This window comes from Hippocampus guttulatus, chromosome 13 (assembly GCF_054856545.1).
Source record: "Hippocampus guttulatus isolate MCC_2025c chromosome 13, RoL_Hgut_1.0, whole genome shotgun sequence".
In the NCBI taxonomy this organism is placed as follows: Eukaryota; Metazoa; Chordata; class Actinopteri; order Syngnathiformes; family Syngnathidae; genus Hippocampus; species Hippocampus guttulatus.
The window spans coordinates 18,350,732-18,364,843 of record NC_141273.1 but is presented as its reverse complement, the minus strand read 5'-3'; the positions used below and the strand labels follow the sequence as shown (position 1 = coordinate 18,364,843).

General features: G+C 42.4%; 1 protein-coding gene across 2 annotated transcripts in view; it reads left to right on the top strand.

Moving 5' to 3' along the window:
- Positions 1–14,112, top strand: part of clmna (calmin a) — a 56,874-nt gene that overhangs the window by 18,201 nt on the left and 24,561 nt on the right. For both annotated transcript variants that reach the window (XM_086126918.1, XM_086126917.1), the window contains 3 exons: positions 5,276–5,371; positions 5,477–5,560; positions 5,665–5,757. In XM_086126918.1, coding sequence (XP_085983044.1) covers positions 5,276–5,371; positions 5,477–5,560; positions 5,665–5,757 — 273 coding nt within the window. The remainder of the gene's footprint in view (positions 1–5,275; positions 5,372–5,476; positions 5,561–5,664; positions 5,758–14,112) is intronic.

Sequence of the window (14,112 nt, the reverse complement as noted above, 5' to 3'; positions counted from 1 at the left end):
AAAACAGAAAAAAAGGAAATAAAATTAAGTATACAGGCATACCTCGGTTTTCGACCTTAATCCGTTCCAGAAGGCTGTTCGAAAACCGAAACCACGCTTTAAAAAAAAAATCATTATTGAACACGTCTACTCACAATGGAACGCTACACGAGGAAGTGTCACTTCCTCGGGTAAGGAAGGTGAGAGGAGTCAAGTGGCGCATTCAAGTGCGCTCAGTTTGGTCGAGAACCGAATTTCGGTCGTAATCCGAGGCATAAAAAACTCGAATTTTTGGTCGAAAACCGATTTGGTCAAGAAAAGAGACTTTGAAAACTGAGGTTTGACTGTGTATCTGTAATTGTATGACATACTTATCACGACACTCACACACTGACTACTGAGCGAACTAAATTTACAGGGCTGATTGGACAAGCAACGTAATCATCTGTAGCCAGCGATGGCCAAGCGGGCGTGTCATAACTAATTGACATCTTGAGTCGGGTGTGTCTTAACCTCCATGGCAGAGGCTCCGTCGAACCCTTGAGACCGATTCACCGAACCCCTAGGGTTCGATCGAACCTAGGTTAAAAAACACTGCTATACATCTACTGTGCAGAAGGCTGGATCTGCTCCAAATTTTAAAGCCAGCACATGCCCTCTTGCTGACATTGGTGGGTAAAGACAAAAGGATGTTGGCAGACTCACAGCTTTGAATTACACTATTTTGTTTTCTTTCAGAAAAAATCATGATTGGGTTGATTGAATTTTGATTTCAAGGATGTCTTATGTGTGCAGGATAATCTGAAAAAAATATTATTAATGGTGGGACACCAGGTCTACGAAAAGCCTTTTCCGAATGTTTTTCACAGATAGGAACGTTTAGACTGACCAATTCCACCCCAAGATGTTAGCCGCTAAATTTGAATTTTGAATTAGATAAGAGCCATTCTCCCCATATGTTCGCTCTCTTGTTCCTGCACTATGCTTATTCCTATGCCCCTCTTCACCTACTGGAACATGAACATCCACTTTTTCACTTTCTGTTCTTGTTCCTTTTTTGGCATCTGCCTCATGGCCGGCAATCCAGCCTCATCACAGAAGGCAGTGTGAACAACGATCTGCTGTTGTCTGCCAGGCCCGACAACATTTGCGGGCCGCGCACTCCAAGACTTTTCACCAGTGCGCCGACGACTATTGTAGCAGACTAAACCAAAAAATGTGTACCGCATCTCCCAAGTGTGCCTTAAGACCATATTTTATTTATTTTTTCTTCTTTTTTGATTTTTCCTCCTATCTATTTTTCTTCAACCGAACTGGCTGCTGAGAGTGAATCGGGGCAGATTTCCACATTTCATATTGTTTGGTGCCAACTCAGACGAAATGTGAGTGCAATATTTGCAGAATTGAACAAATTGTGTTCAAATTGCTAACTTCAATTGGGGTGAAGGGGTTAGGTTGACCTTATCAGTCGAAAGAGATTTTGGTCTCTTCATAAACACATTAACTAAACCCCGGTGGGACGAAAGAAAGACACTGTGGATAAGACAGCTATTGTTGTAAAAAATACAGAGAGCAATGGACTGTCGACTGTTAAGGCACGCTTCGCTCAAGTGGTGTCGCTACAAGTCCCACTTTGGTCTGGCTGGATTGTTGACACCACTTTATGCAAACACGACTCATTTTATTTGATTTGATCTTTTTTTAATTTTCATACTTTGTTTTTTCTGTTGTTGGGGAGAGAGTCAGCCTTTCTCTTCCTCCGCGTGTTTGTTAATTCGGGTGACGAGGATGTTGGTTATCCAAATACAGGCTGGTGACGATGAACAGTACCTTCGAAGGTTTTAATTTTCTTTTCTGCAGTTTCCGAATCGATTCGGGCTCCTGAGGGTTTCAGATTTCGTCAGGAAGCCCAGAAAAAATACAGTCATGAGAATATATAGAGACAATATCATAATGAGAGGCGGGGAGTTACGCCTCCATGCAAATCCCGGAAACAAAGAAAGTAACATGTCATCTGACCCGGTGTGGCCGGAAAAAGTTGGGAGTGGTGAGGTGAGACCAGACCACCACTACCCACCATAGTCTTCGGTCTCAGCTTTGATGTGATGGCAGCAACACAGATACTTGAGATAACAGTTCCTCTTTTGATGTTAAACATGTCCTCTGGAGGGGGCCCTAAAAGTGGTGGGGGTCAAGGGGCACTACAGGTGATTGTAATCACAGTGAGCAGGAAATACCTTCAACAGCATACTACATTCTTTGTTTCAAGTGTTTGAACAGATCCAACAACAGAGAGGGGCGAGAACATCACAGTTAGGAAAAAAATCCTTAACACTGTCTCCGTAGTCGTCTCTGTGTGCCCTGCGATTGGCTGGCAACCGATTCAGGGTGTCCCCGCCTACTGCCCGGGGACAGCTGGGATAGGCTCCAGCACCCCCCGCGACCCTAGTGAGGATCAAGCGGTTCGGAAGATGAATGAATGAATGAATGTCTCCGTAGTTAGTTTTCTTTGTGATGTCACTCTTCCAATTCACATGTTGATTAAAAAATAAACCTGTACATCATTGGATTGGATTGGATAAGCTTTATTGTCAAATGCACTGTATGTCTAACATACAGCACAGATGAAATGTCTTCCCTCTCAACATAAAACAAGAGGAGCCGCTGCGGGTGTCTGCGCCGCCACCAAAAGAAAAGCCAACAAAAAAATGACAAAATAATACAAAACAACACATGAGACACAGACAATCGTGCACTCTTAGCCACTTTCCTACATACACTTTGTTGTCTGAAGCAGTTATAGATGAAAGAGGAGCGAATCAAAGTGTCCTTTTCACCAGTGGATCAAAGACGTCATGCTGCAAGTGCACACGTCTGCTACAAGCTAAGCTTGAAAGCAACAAGAAGCTGTAGCATCCATTCATGAAAAAGAGAGATTGGCTCTCTTCTCCTGTCCCATTTAAGTCCGCTTCAATTCCAAGCCGCGACTCCCAGTTCCACATACGCATCGGCGCTCTGCGCTGACGCTCCTTTCTTCTCATCGTCGGCTCCTCAATCCATGCGTCCATCCAGCCGCAGACTGTCCATCAGCACTGACCTTTTCGCTGACCAAAGCGGGGCTGTGAAAATGCTGCCTACTTCAGGCGCACGACACAAGCACCCCGGGGATGTCCAGCAATGATAGTGAAATGGCGCCAACATTCCTCCCAATCAAGAAATCAGTGCTGGTACGCGTGTGCTGCCGAGAAGGCGCAACCACCAAGCACAGATTCTTCTTGACAAATGCCATGGCCAAAAATGCTGAAAACAGTCCACATCAGGTCCACACGACGTAACAACAACACGATGTGACAAAACACGACAAAAACAACAAAAAACAACAAAAACGCAAGGCTCTTGAAGAGCACTTGCCGATGGCTGCCTATCTGGGTGCCATCTTGGAAAAAAATCATAACAACTATATTGTGTATTGTGTGGTTGAATCAAATTTAACAAAGATGGGCACTTTACCCTATTTTGCCATGACCTGGGCCTCCTTCCGTCATCGTCCCTCCACTTAACAGTATTTATAAAATAATCGTCCTCTTGTCCCCATCCCTCGTCCTTCTTAAATGCTTCTGTCCTTACATTTCACTGGTCCGCCACCAAAAAAAGTATGTATTCAGTCACATCACATGCATGTGCATGAATGAGCAGAGGCAGACGAAAAAAAAAACCCCAACAACAACACTCACACATATGCTGTGAGCACTTAAACCGAGAAGCATACAGCACAGCCAACTTTCTTAACTGGCTGGATTGAAATGTTTACAACTGTGTCAACCAAGATAGCAGTTAGCTGCCAACACAACCGCCATCAATCACCAAACTGAAACTTTTTGGGACGGCAGACGAGTGCTCCTCCTCTTGTCAGCTTGAAGCGAAGTGAAGTCACTCTCTCCCGCATACAAATGCGGTGAACACTCAAGAGACGAGTGGCGCGTCGTGATATTTCACATTCGCGCTGAAGTAGTGAATTGGTGGATTACACTGGCAAGACAGGCTGGGCGTGTTTCTGTCTGTCGTCCGGAGGTACTTGACCCGGTTCGGGACGAGTACAGGGACGGATGAAAACCCACCCACCCCCATCCGTCCTTGCTTCGTCTGTCCTTTTTAGAAAGAACTTCTCATCCTCCGCTCTCCTTATCAACCCTAAAACACACTCAAAGCTCTCCAAATTTAGCGTCTTTCCCATGAAAAGACTTTTTTAAGGAGTTTTGTTTGTTGTCATTTAAAATATCATCCAAAAAGGTGCTCGAGTTTAGTGCAGACATTAAACTCGAGTCGCCCTCATTCACTTAAATAATTAACTGACCCGATTGATGGTATATTGTGTTGTCTTATTTTGTCTCGAGTTGCATCTTTAGTGTAATAGTAATTAGATTCACTGTCAAATATTTGTAGAATCGATTATTTGATCGATTATTACATCGGTTAATCGGGTAAAATGTTATTTATTTATTTGTTTATCAAGCAATTACAGTTCTGTTATGTTGTGGTAAAAGCAGATGTTTGCAAATGTCTTATTTTGATTCAACACAAAAGATCATCAGTATGTCTTCATGAAGGACTACAGAAATCTGTGAATAATGACTGTTGAGAGGCTGACATTTGAGGATTTGGACAATCTTTTAGCTAAGAATGGCTGTATAGGAATCCTCGATTATTAATGTAGTTGCCGATTAATTTGATAATTGATTGGTTGTCAATTAATTTTGACAGCCTAGCTCGGTTCGAGACAAACTTCTGTGAAAAGTGAACTGTACACCCAAGCATTTATTTTGGTCTTTCATGACTCTACAGGTCACTTTCATTTAGCACTGAGCATTAGCTTCTCCATTTTCTCATGTGCTCTCTTGTTGCTCAGTTGTGTTGCATGTTTAGCTACTCCTCATTCACCTTTAGTAAAAGCGCAACTTGTTAGCAAGTCTATCTATTTTGCCACCAAGGAGGTAAGGGTTACAGTAATTAGTTAGGAGAGGATCCACAACCCTCAGATGCAGTTAGCTTAGCACCAAGCATTTGCGAGCAGCTGGGAAATCATGCTGGTAAGTGTGTGAAGGTGGGTGCTCCCAGCTGCTTGGTTAGTGTAACCTGTCCACGAGTAGGGTGGCGGGGGAGGGGGGGGGGGGTATTTGCTTAAAGACGATACTTTCATTTTATTTTCTGTCTCTGCGAAACGAAAAATGCTGGAATTGTTGAATGCATCTAGGTACACATTCATATTGTATTTTTTGATGTTTTCATCCACTTTCAGTGTAATCCACCAATTGAAGTTCAAGACCTTTTCCAAGATATTCAGGATGGACGTATCCTCATGGCTCTTCTGGAGGAGCTCTCTGGGTGCAAGCTGGTCAGACTCTTACTCTGTCTTTGTACCTGCCATTATCCACTCAATGAGTATTGTCATAAAATAATCTTTGCTTTGTTGCTGTCAATATTTGACATGATTGTCCAGCTTCAGGGGTTCAAGAAATCATCCCACCGAATCTTCAGACTTAACAATATTACCCAAGTTTTGTCTTTTCTTGAGGAGCGAAATGTGAGTGCCGCAACTATATTTATCCCCTTAATGTGAGAATCCTAATAATTGCTGTGAATAAGTGTTGATCCATGCCTAATAAATGTCCTGTGCATACTCAACAGGTAAGGCTCGTCAGCATTGACGCTGCTGATGTTGTCGATGGAAACTCATCCGTCATCCTGGGACTGATCTGGAACATCATTCTCTTCTTCCAGGTTCTCATACTTTTCTTTAGTCTTCCTATTTAAAACCTCCCTCATTTGTGGTCACTGTTTCTAACCCCCACCTTTTTTGATACGACTGTCGTTGCCCTCGAAAAAAGGTTTGGATTGAACAAAATTGTCTCATGGGCGGGGCACTTCCATTCAAATAAATCCATGGTAATGTAGCGCAGTGGAACCGTTTCCAGCAGGGGTCACCAAACTTTTTGAAAGTGAAAGCTACTCCTTGTGTACTGATTAACACAAAGACTTACAAGTTGGATATACACTTCGGAAATGAGAAATTTGCTCCAATGACCTTTTATTATGTTCTTAATAATTAATGACTTCACTGTTAATGATTCATTGTGTTTACACTGATCATGTTCATGATTTAACAAGGTAAGAAATAGATCATTGTAGAAGTGTCAGAATTAATCGATTGGACTTCCAACCCTTTGAAGATACTGACTATAAGCCATTCGACCCCGAGAACAATTTGGACCCGGACAATAACTTCTTCAAGAACAAACAAAGGGTAACAAACTCTGACTATTACCTGGATGAACAATTCAACACTAATATAAAATTGGAAAATGCACTTTCAGTAATACACTTAAACAGTAGAAGTCTCAAAAACTTCACAAAAATCAAAGAATACCTGACTAAATTCAATAAATTTAAAATAATTGCCATATCAGAAACCTGGCTTGACGAAGATAAAACAAGTGAATTGGAAATAGAAGGTTATGAAATGTTTGCAACTAATAGGGAAAACAAAAAAGGAGGGGGGGGGGGAGGTTACAATACTTAAATGCAGTAAAATCGAGAGATTGACAAACACAATCGAAAACCTAATGGAATGTCTAACCATTGAAATACATTATAAAAAGGCATCAAATATCATCATAAGTTGCATCTATAGGACACCAGGATCATATATTGACACATTCAATAAAAAACTAACAGATATGCTCAGCTACTACGACGATAAGAAAACACGAATAATATGTGGTGACTTTAACATTGACTTATTAAACCCAAATGGACACAAAAAAACAACTGACTTCATAAATACTATGTACAGCAACATTCTTTTCCCAGTAATCCTGAAACTTAGCAGAATAACAGTTGACGCGGCCACATTAATAGATAACATATTTATAAATAAGATTGATCACAAAATGGAAAGTGGACTTCTCATTAATGATATAAGTGACCATCTACCTGTCTTTGCAGTTTTTCATAATTATTTTGATAGAAAAGCTAAGTCAACAACTCACATAACAGAAATAAGACTAAGAACCCAACACTCCATTGATGCTTTTAAGCAAGACCTAGAAAAACAAAACTGGACCAAGGTCTACTCAAACGAAGACCCAAATACAGCGTTTGAAGTATTTCAGTCTTCCATAATCTCCTTATATGATAAACATTTTCCATTAACTAAAGCAGGGGTCCCCAAACTACGGCCCGCGGGCCGGATACGGCCCGTCAGCACATTTGGCCGGCCCGCTAACCCTCCTGTTGTCCTCGGGTCAAAATGACCCGTCACTGTGTTAAAAACGCCCCAAAAAAACCCTAACTGCAAACAGCGGTGTCTACAAGCCTACTGGAACCTACAAAAGGATTATAAGGAAGGAACACAAGAACTTTAAGAGACTGCTCATATGTGTCAGAGAGATTCTGCTCTGACAACTGAGCTGAACTTTTATCTGTTAAGATTGTGCATGGCACAACAGAAAGTTCATGTTCCATGGCTTTTATTTCTATGAAGAACCCAGAGAGAGTTATTTAGTTGTTATTTATTTCCTGTTTTTTCTGTGAAGAACTCAGAGAGGGTTATTTAGTTATTATTTATTTCATTAATAGTGTTATTATTTGTTTCCTGACTTTTTTTCTGTAAAGAACCTGGAAAGGGTTATTTGGTTATGTGTGGCTTTCTGGAAAACAATAAATTTTTTAAGCTCCCCTACGATCGTCACACTTTTTCTGTTACAAACTGACACCGGCCCCCCATCAGAGAAGGGAAAAGTTATGTGGCCCTCACAGGAAAAAGTTTGGGGACCCCTGAACTAAAGTCTCCAAAAAGTATAAAGACCCAAGTAAGCCATGGATAACGAAAGGCATAGAAAACACATGTAAAAAGAAAAACAAATTTATATAAATTGTTTTTAAAAGTGAGAACTGAAGAAGCAGAAAAAAATATAAGACCTATAAAAATAAACTAGTAAAAATTATAAGAACCAGTAAAAGAGATCATTATCATGCACTATTATAGCAGAATAAAAGTAACACACAAGAAATATGGAAAATACTTAATCAAGTAATCAGAAATAGTCCTAAAAAAGTGGATTATCCAGAGTATTTTATCAAAGGCAAAAATACTATTCTGGAAAAAACTGCAGAAATGGCAACTGAATTGAATGAGTATTTTGTCAACATCGGCAGTAACCTAGCAAAACAAATTCCTGATCCAACAAACTTGTTTGACATAGATAGATACATAGAAAAAAAAACTCCTGCACGATGTTTCTTACTGCTGTAAAACAAGAAGTATCAAATATTGTGAAAACTTTTAAAAATAAAAAGTCAACTGATTGCTTTAATATTGATATGACAATAATAAAGCAGATTATAGAATATGTAGTGCGACCTTTCACGCGCATATGCAACCTGTCATTCAAAGCTGGTATCTTTCCATCAAAAATGAAAATTGCTAAAGTTATTCCACTTTATAAAAGTGGAGAAAGACATCTGTTTACAAATTATAGACCAATATCACTACTACCACAATTCTCAAAAATATTAGAAAAACTATTTTCTCGCAGACTTGATAGCTTTATACAAAAGCATGCGCTGTTAAGTGAGAATCAATATGGCTTCAGGGAAAAACGGACCACCTCAATGGCAGTTATGGAGTTTGTGGAAGCAATAGCCACTAATATAGACAACAAAGAATTTACTGTTGGGGTTTTCCTAGATCTAAAAAAAGCTTTTGACACAATAGATCACAGTATATTATTGAAAAAACTAGAAAGATATGGCATTAGAGGTGTAGCTTATAAATGGATAAAAAGTTATTTAGAAAACAGATATCATTACGTGCAGCTCAACAATAAAAAAACGAATCAACTGAAAATCAGTCATGGAGTTCCTCAGGGGTCAGTGCTTGGTCCAAAACTATTCATCTTATATATAAATGATATCTGCAAGGTCTCAAAACAATTTAAATGTGTCCTATTTGCTGATGATACAACTTTCTACTGTTCTGGAATAAATCTGAAACAGCTCCTGACAACCGTAGAAAACGAATTAAACAAATTAAAAAACTAGTTCGACAGAAATAAATTGTCACTTAACCTGAAAAAATCAAAGTTAATTGTTTTTGGCACAAGACCAATCAAACACCAAGCTAAAATTATGGTAAACTCAATTGAGATAGAAAGAGCGTATGAAACCAAGTTTCTCGGATTAGTAATAGACTCAAAACTATGTTGGAAGCCACATATCGATAACGTAAAAAGAAAAATAGCCAAAACCGTAGGGATCCTCTACAAAACCAAGGAAGTGCTAAATAAGAGATCTTTGTACACATTATACACTTCATTATTATTACCATATATGACCTACTGTGTGGAAATATGGGGAAATGCCTGCAAAACAAACACACTCCCTATTCTCAACCTACAAAAAAAAGCAATTTGAATTATTAATAGATCAAAATATACGGAACCCACAAATCCACTATTTATCAAATTAAATACAATGAAATTTTAGGACCTGGTTGACTTTAAAATCGCCCAATTAATGTACAAAGCACACAATAACCTGCTCTGCCAAAACATTCTGACGTTTGTCGAAATTCGAGAAAGCAGCTATGATTTAAGAGGTACCAACTTATAAAAAAAAACTCAAAACAAGAACAAACATCAAGCAAAGAAGTGTATCTATCAAGGGTGTTAATCTGTGGAATAATTTCGAAACGGACCTGAAAATGAGTAAATCGCTTGCTGAGTTCAAAAACACACAAAAAAAATAGTACAAACAACCTACATCAATCAGTTAAAATGATAAATTCTAAACATTAAATATAATGATAAATCAGAACTAAGTTGATAAATAGAGAAAGGTATTGAAATATCCATTATGAATACAAGAAAAAATTGACACAAGAGTGCCAGTGTGTGTATGTATAAAATCCCGATACAAACCAAAAGTTGTAAAAATATCACGGTTAAGGGTAAAGTATGAGCCTTAATGGAGACTTCTTTCTTCTTACTTTTTTCTTTTCTGATTGATATAAAAATGATTTATTAGATATAAACACATAACGGGGTAGGACTAGATAAGTTTTTTACTTCTTCCTACTCCCTGTGTTGAATGATGACTGATTTCTCTTTCCTTTTTACTATTTTATTTACCTTATTTTCTGTCAAATTATTACTGTATATGTTTTATGTTCAATAAACAAAACAAAACAAACCAATTAATTGACAACTCGTTGATTATCTAAATTAATCAACAACTATTTCAATCATCGAGTAAGAGCAGCGGCCCCCAACCATTTTTGTGTCACGGATCGGTTGAGACAAGAACTGTAAATGCTGTTTGCGGACCGGAAACCTTTCATCGCTTTTAAATTGCTGGTTTTAAACCACTGCGACTGACAATGATAATTACAGTGAAACTCCTCTAGAAGGAAACCTGCATGGGCGAAAATATCCCCTAATGTGAAAAAATATTCATGCTTTAACACCCTTTTTTTTCTTTCTACACTGACAATATGAAGTGTCAAATAAGTGTGTGCTCATACTTATGCACTATTGAAATAAAAATAGAGGACACATACGTTTGTGTGTGCGTTCGAGGTAAAATCTGTTCTAAAAAAAAAAATCTAGCCCGACCCGACCGGGCCCGAAGGTATGAAAGCCCGATCCGGCCCAAGCCTGACCAATGAACTTGATTTGCAGGCGAAGCAAACCCAAAATTTCATATTTTATTTGTGAGTATTTTTGGCAGAAAAAACGCAAGATTTCTTAAGGTTAAAATAATCGATACATTTTTATGAACATGGTAAATGCATTTACGAAATAACGCTGAAACACAGAATAAGAGGCCAGACAAAGAGAGATCTTGATGCGCATTTGCTTAATGTCAGCAGTTTTGGACTGATGTCCCAAAAAGGGAGACCACTGGCAACATTAGGGAGCACCGAAACCTCTGGGTATGGCAGTGCTAGGCTTTAAATGGAATAATTTAAATCAAATAAATAGGTAAAGATATATGAAATTATTTCAACAGTTTTGTTGAAACTAAATTTAACATCCAAGTTCCAAATTTCGTTATCTGTAATTTGGTGTGACATGGTGTGCATGCTTAGCGTTTGGCCATCTGCGGCTGCACTCCTGTTTCGTAGTTAAATAACAATTACATGACAGCACCTTCTCTGTTTTATCCAAATTGTTTGTTTTAAAACAAGTATTCCTTAGTTTAGTATCCGCACAACCTTTTAGTATGCATTTTTATATACATATATTTATTTTAAAAAAAGTAAACGAGAGAGAAGCCCGACCCGACCCGAACCCGAAGCAATGATTGACATTTTAGGGCCCGACCGAAATTCGGGTCGGGTCGGGCTTGGGCGGCCCGATCTTACCTCGACTGTGCGTGTACACATACGTTTGTTTGTGTGTGTGCGTGTGTGTGTGTGTGTGTGTGTGTGTGTGTGTGTGTGTGTGTGTGTGTGTGTGTGTGTGTGTGTGTGTGCTTACATCTGAGATCAAATTTGCTACAGTGAAAAACCCCCTTATGATGAGTAAAATGAATGGATCTCAGTTTCCCTTGCCCGGACGCGGGTCACCGGGCCTGGAGCCAGGCCTGGAGGTGGGGCTCGTTGGCGAACGCCTGGTGGCCGGGCCGACACCCATGGGGCCCGGCCTGGCTCAGCCCGAAGAGGCAACGTAGGAGGGGCCAAAGGGGTCGGGTGCAATGTGAGCTGGGCAGCAGCCAAAGGCGGGGACCCTGGCGGTCTGATCCTCGGCTGCAGAAGCTAGCTCTAGGGACGTGGAATGTCACCTCTCTTGCAGGGAAGGAGCCCGAGCTGGTGTGCGAGGTAGAGAAGTTCCGACTGGATATCGTCGGACTTGCCTCCACACATAGCCTGGGTTCTGGTACCAGTTCTCTCGAGAGGGGTTGGACTCTCTTCCACTCTGGAGTTGCTCACGGTGATAGGCGCAGAGCAGGTGTGGGCATACTCATTGCCCCCCGGCTCATTGCCTGTACATTGGGGTTCACACCGGTAGACAAGAGTGTTGCCTCCTTCCGCCTTCGGGTGGGGGGACGGGTCCTGACCGTTGTTTGTGCATATGCACCAAACAGCAGCTCAGCATACCCACCCTTTTTGGAGTCCTTGGAGGGTGTGCTGGAGAGTATTCTGGCTGGAGACTCCCTTGTTCTGCTGGGGGACTTCAATGCTCACGTGGGCAATGACAGTGAGACCTGGAAGGGCGTGATTGGGAGGAACGGCCCCCCCGATCAGAACTTGAGTGGTGTTTTGTTGTTGGACTTCTGTGCTCGTCACGGATTGTCCATAACGAACACCTTGTTCAAACATAAGGGTGTCCATATGTGCACTTGGCACCAGGACACCCTAGGCCGCAATTCGCTGATTGACTTTGTGGTTGTGTCATCGGATTTGCGGCCGCATGGTTTGGACACTCGGGTGAAGAGAGGGGCGGAGCTGTCAACTGATCACCACCTGGTGGTGAGTAGGCTCCGATGGTGGGGGAAGATGCCGGTCCGCCCTGGCAGACCCAAACGTATTGTGAGGGTTTGTTGGGAGAAGGAGTTTCAACTCCCACCTCCGACAGAGCTTTTCCCACATCCCGGGGGAGGCGGGGGACATAGAGTCCGAATGGACCATGTTCCACGGCTCGATTGTTGAGGCGGTCAATCTGAGTTGTGGCCGTAATGTGGTTGGTGCCTGTCGTGGCGGCAAACCCCGTACTCGCTGGTGGACACCATCAGTCAGGGATGTCGTCAAGCTGAAGGAGTCCTATCGGGCCTTTATGGCCTGTGGGACCCCAGAGGCAGCTGATGGGTATCGACTGGCTCAGCGGAATGCAGCTTCGGTGGTCGCCGAGGCAAAAACCCGGGCGTGGGAAGAGTTCGGTGAGGCCATGGAAGCCGACTTCCGGACGGCTTCGAGGAAATTCTGGTCCACAATTCGACGTCTCAGGAGGGGGAAGCAGTGCACCACTAACACTGTTTACAGTGGGGATGGGGCGCTGCTGACTTTGACTCGGGACGTTGTGAACCTGTGGGCAGAGTACTTCGAAGACCTCCTCAACTCCACCAACACGCCTTCCTTGGAGGAAGCAGAGTCTGTGGACCCTGAGGTGGGCTCTCCTATCTCTGTGGTTGAAGTCACAGATTTGGTTAAAAAGCTCCTCGGTGGCAAGGCCCCAGGGGTGGATGAGATCCACCCAGAGTTCCTCAAGGCTCTGGATGCTGTGGGGCTGTCCTGGTTGACACGCCTCTGCAGCACTGCGTGGTAATCGGGGAGAGTGCCTCTGGATTGGCAGACCGGGGTGGTGGTCCCTCTTTTTAAAAAGGGGGGCCGGAGGGTGTGTTCCAACTACAGAGGGATCACACTCCTCAGCCTCCCTGGTAAGGTCTATTCAGGGGTGCTGGAGAGGAGGGTCCGTCAGGAAGTCGAGCCTCAGATTGAGGAGGAGCAGTGTGGTTTTCGTCCTGGCCGTGGAACTGTGGACCAGCTCTACACCCTTAGCAGGGTCTTCGAGGGTACGTGGGAACTTGCCCAACCAGTCTACATGTGTTTTGTGGACTTGGAGAAGGCATTTGACTGTGTCCCTTGGGGAGTTCTGTGGGGGCTGCTTCGGGAGTATGATACGGGCTGTTTTGTCCCTATACTGCCGATGTCAGAGTTTGGTTCGCTTTGCCGTCAATAAGTCGGAATCGTTTCCAGTGAGCGTTGGACTCCGCCAAGGCTGCCCTTTGTCGCAGATTCTGTTCATCACCTTTATGGACAGAATTTCTAGGCGCAGCCGAAGCGTTGAGGGGGTCCGTTTTGGTGGCCTCAGTATTGCATCTCTGCTTTTTGCAGATGAAGTGGTACTGTTGGCTCCTTCAAGCAGGGCTCTCCAACTCTCACTGGAGCGTTTCGCAGCCGAGTGTGAAGCGGTTGGGATGAAGATCAGCACCTCCAAATCTGAAACCATGGTCCTCAGTCGGAAAAGGGTGGAGTGCCCTCTCCGGGTCAGGGAGGAGATCTTGCCCCAAGTGGAGGAGTTTAAGTATCTTGGGGTCTTGTTCACGAGTGAGGGCAGGAGGGAGCGAGAGATCGAC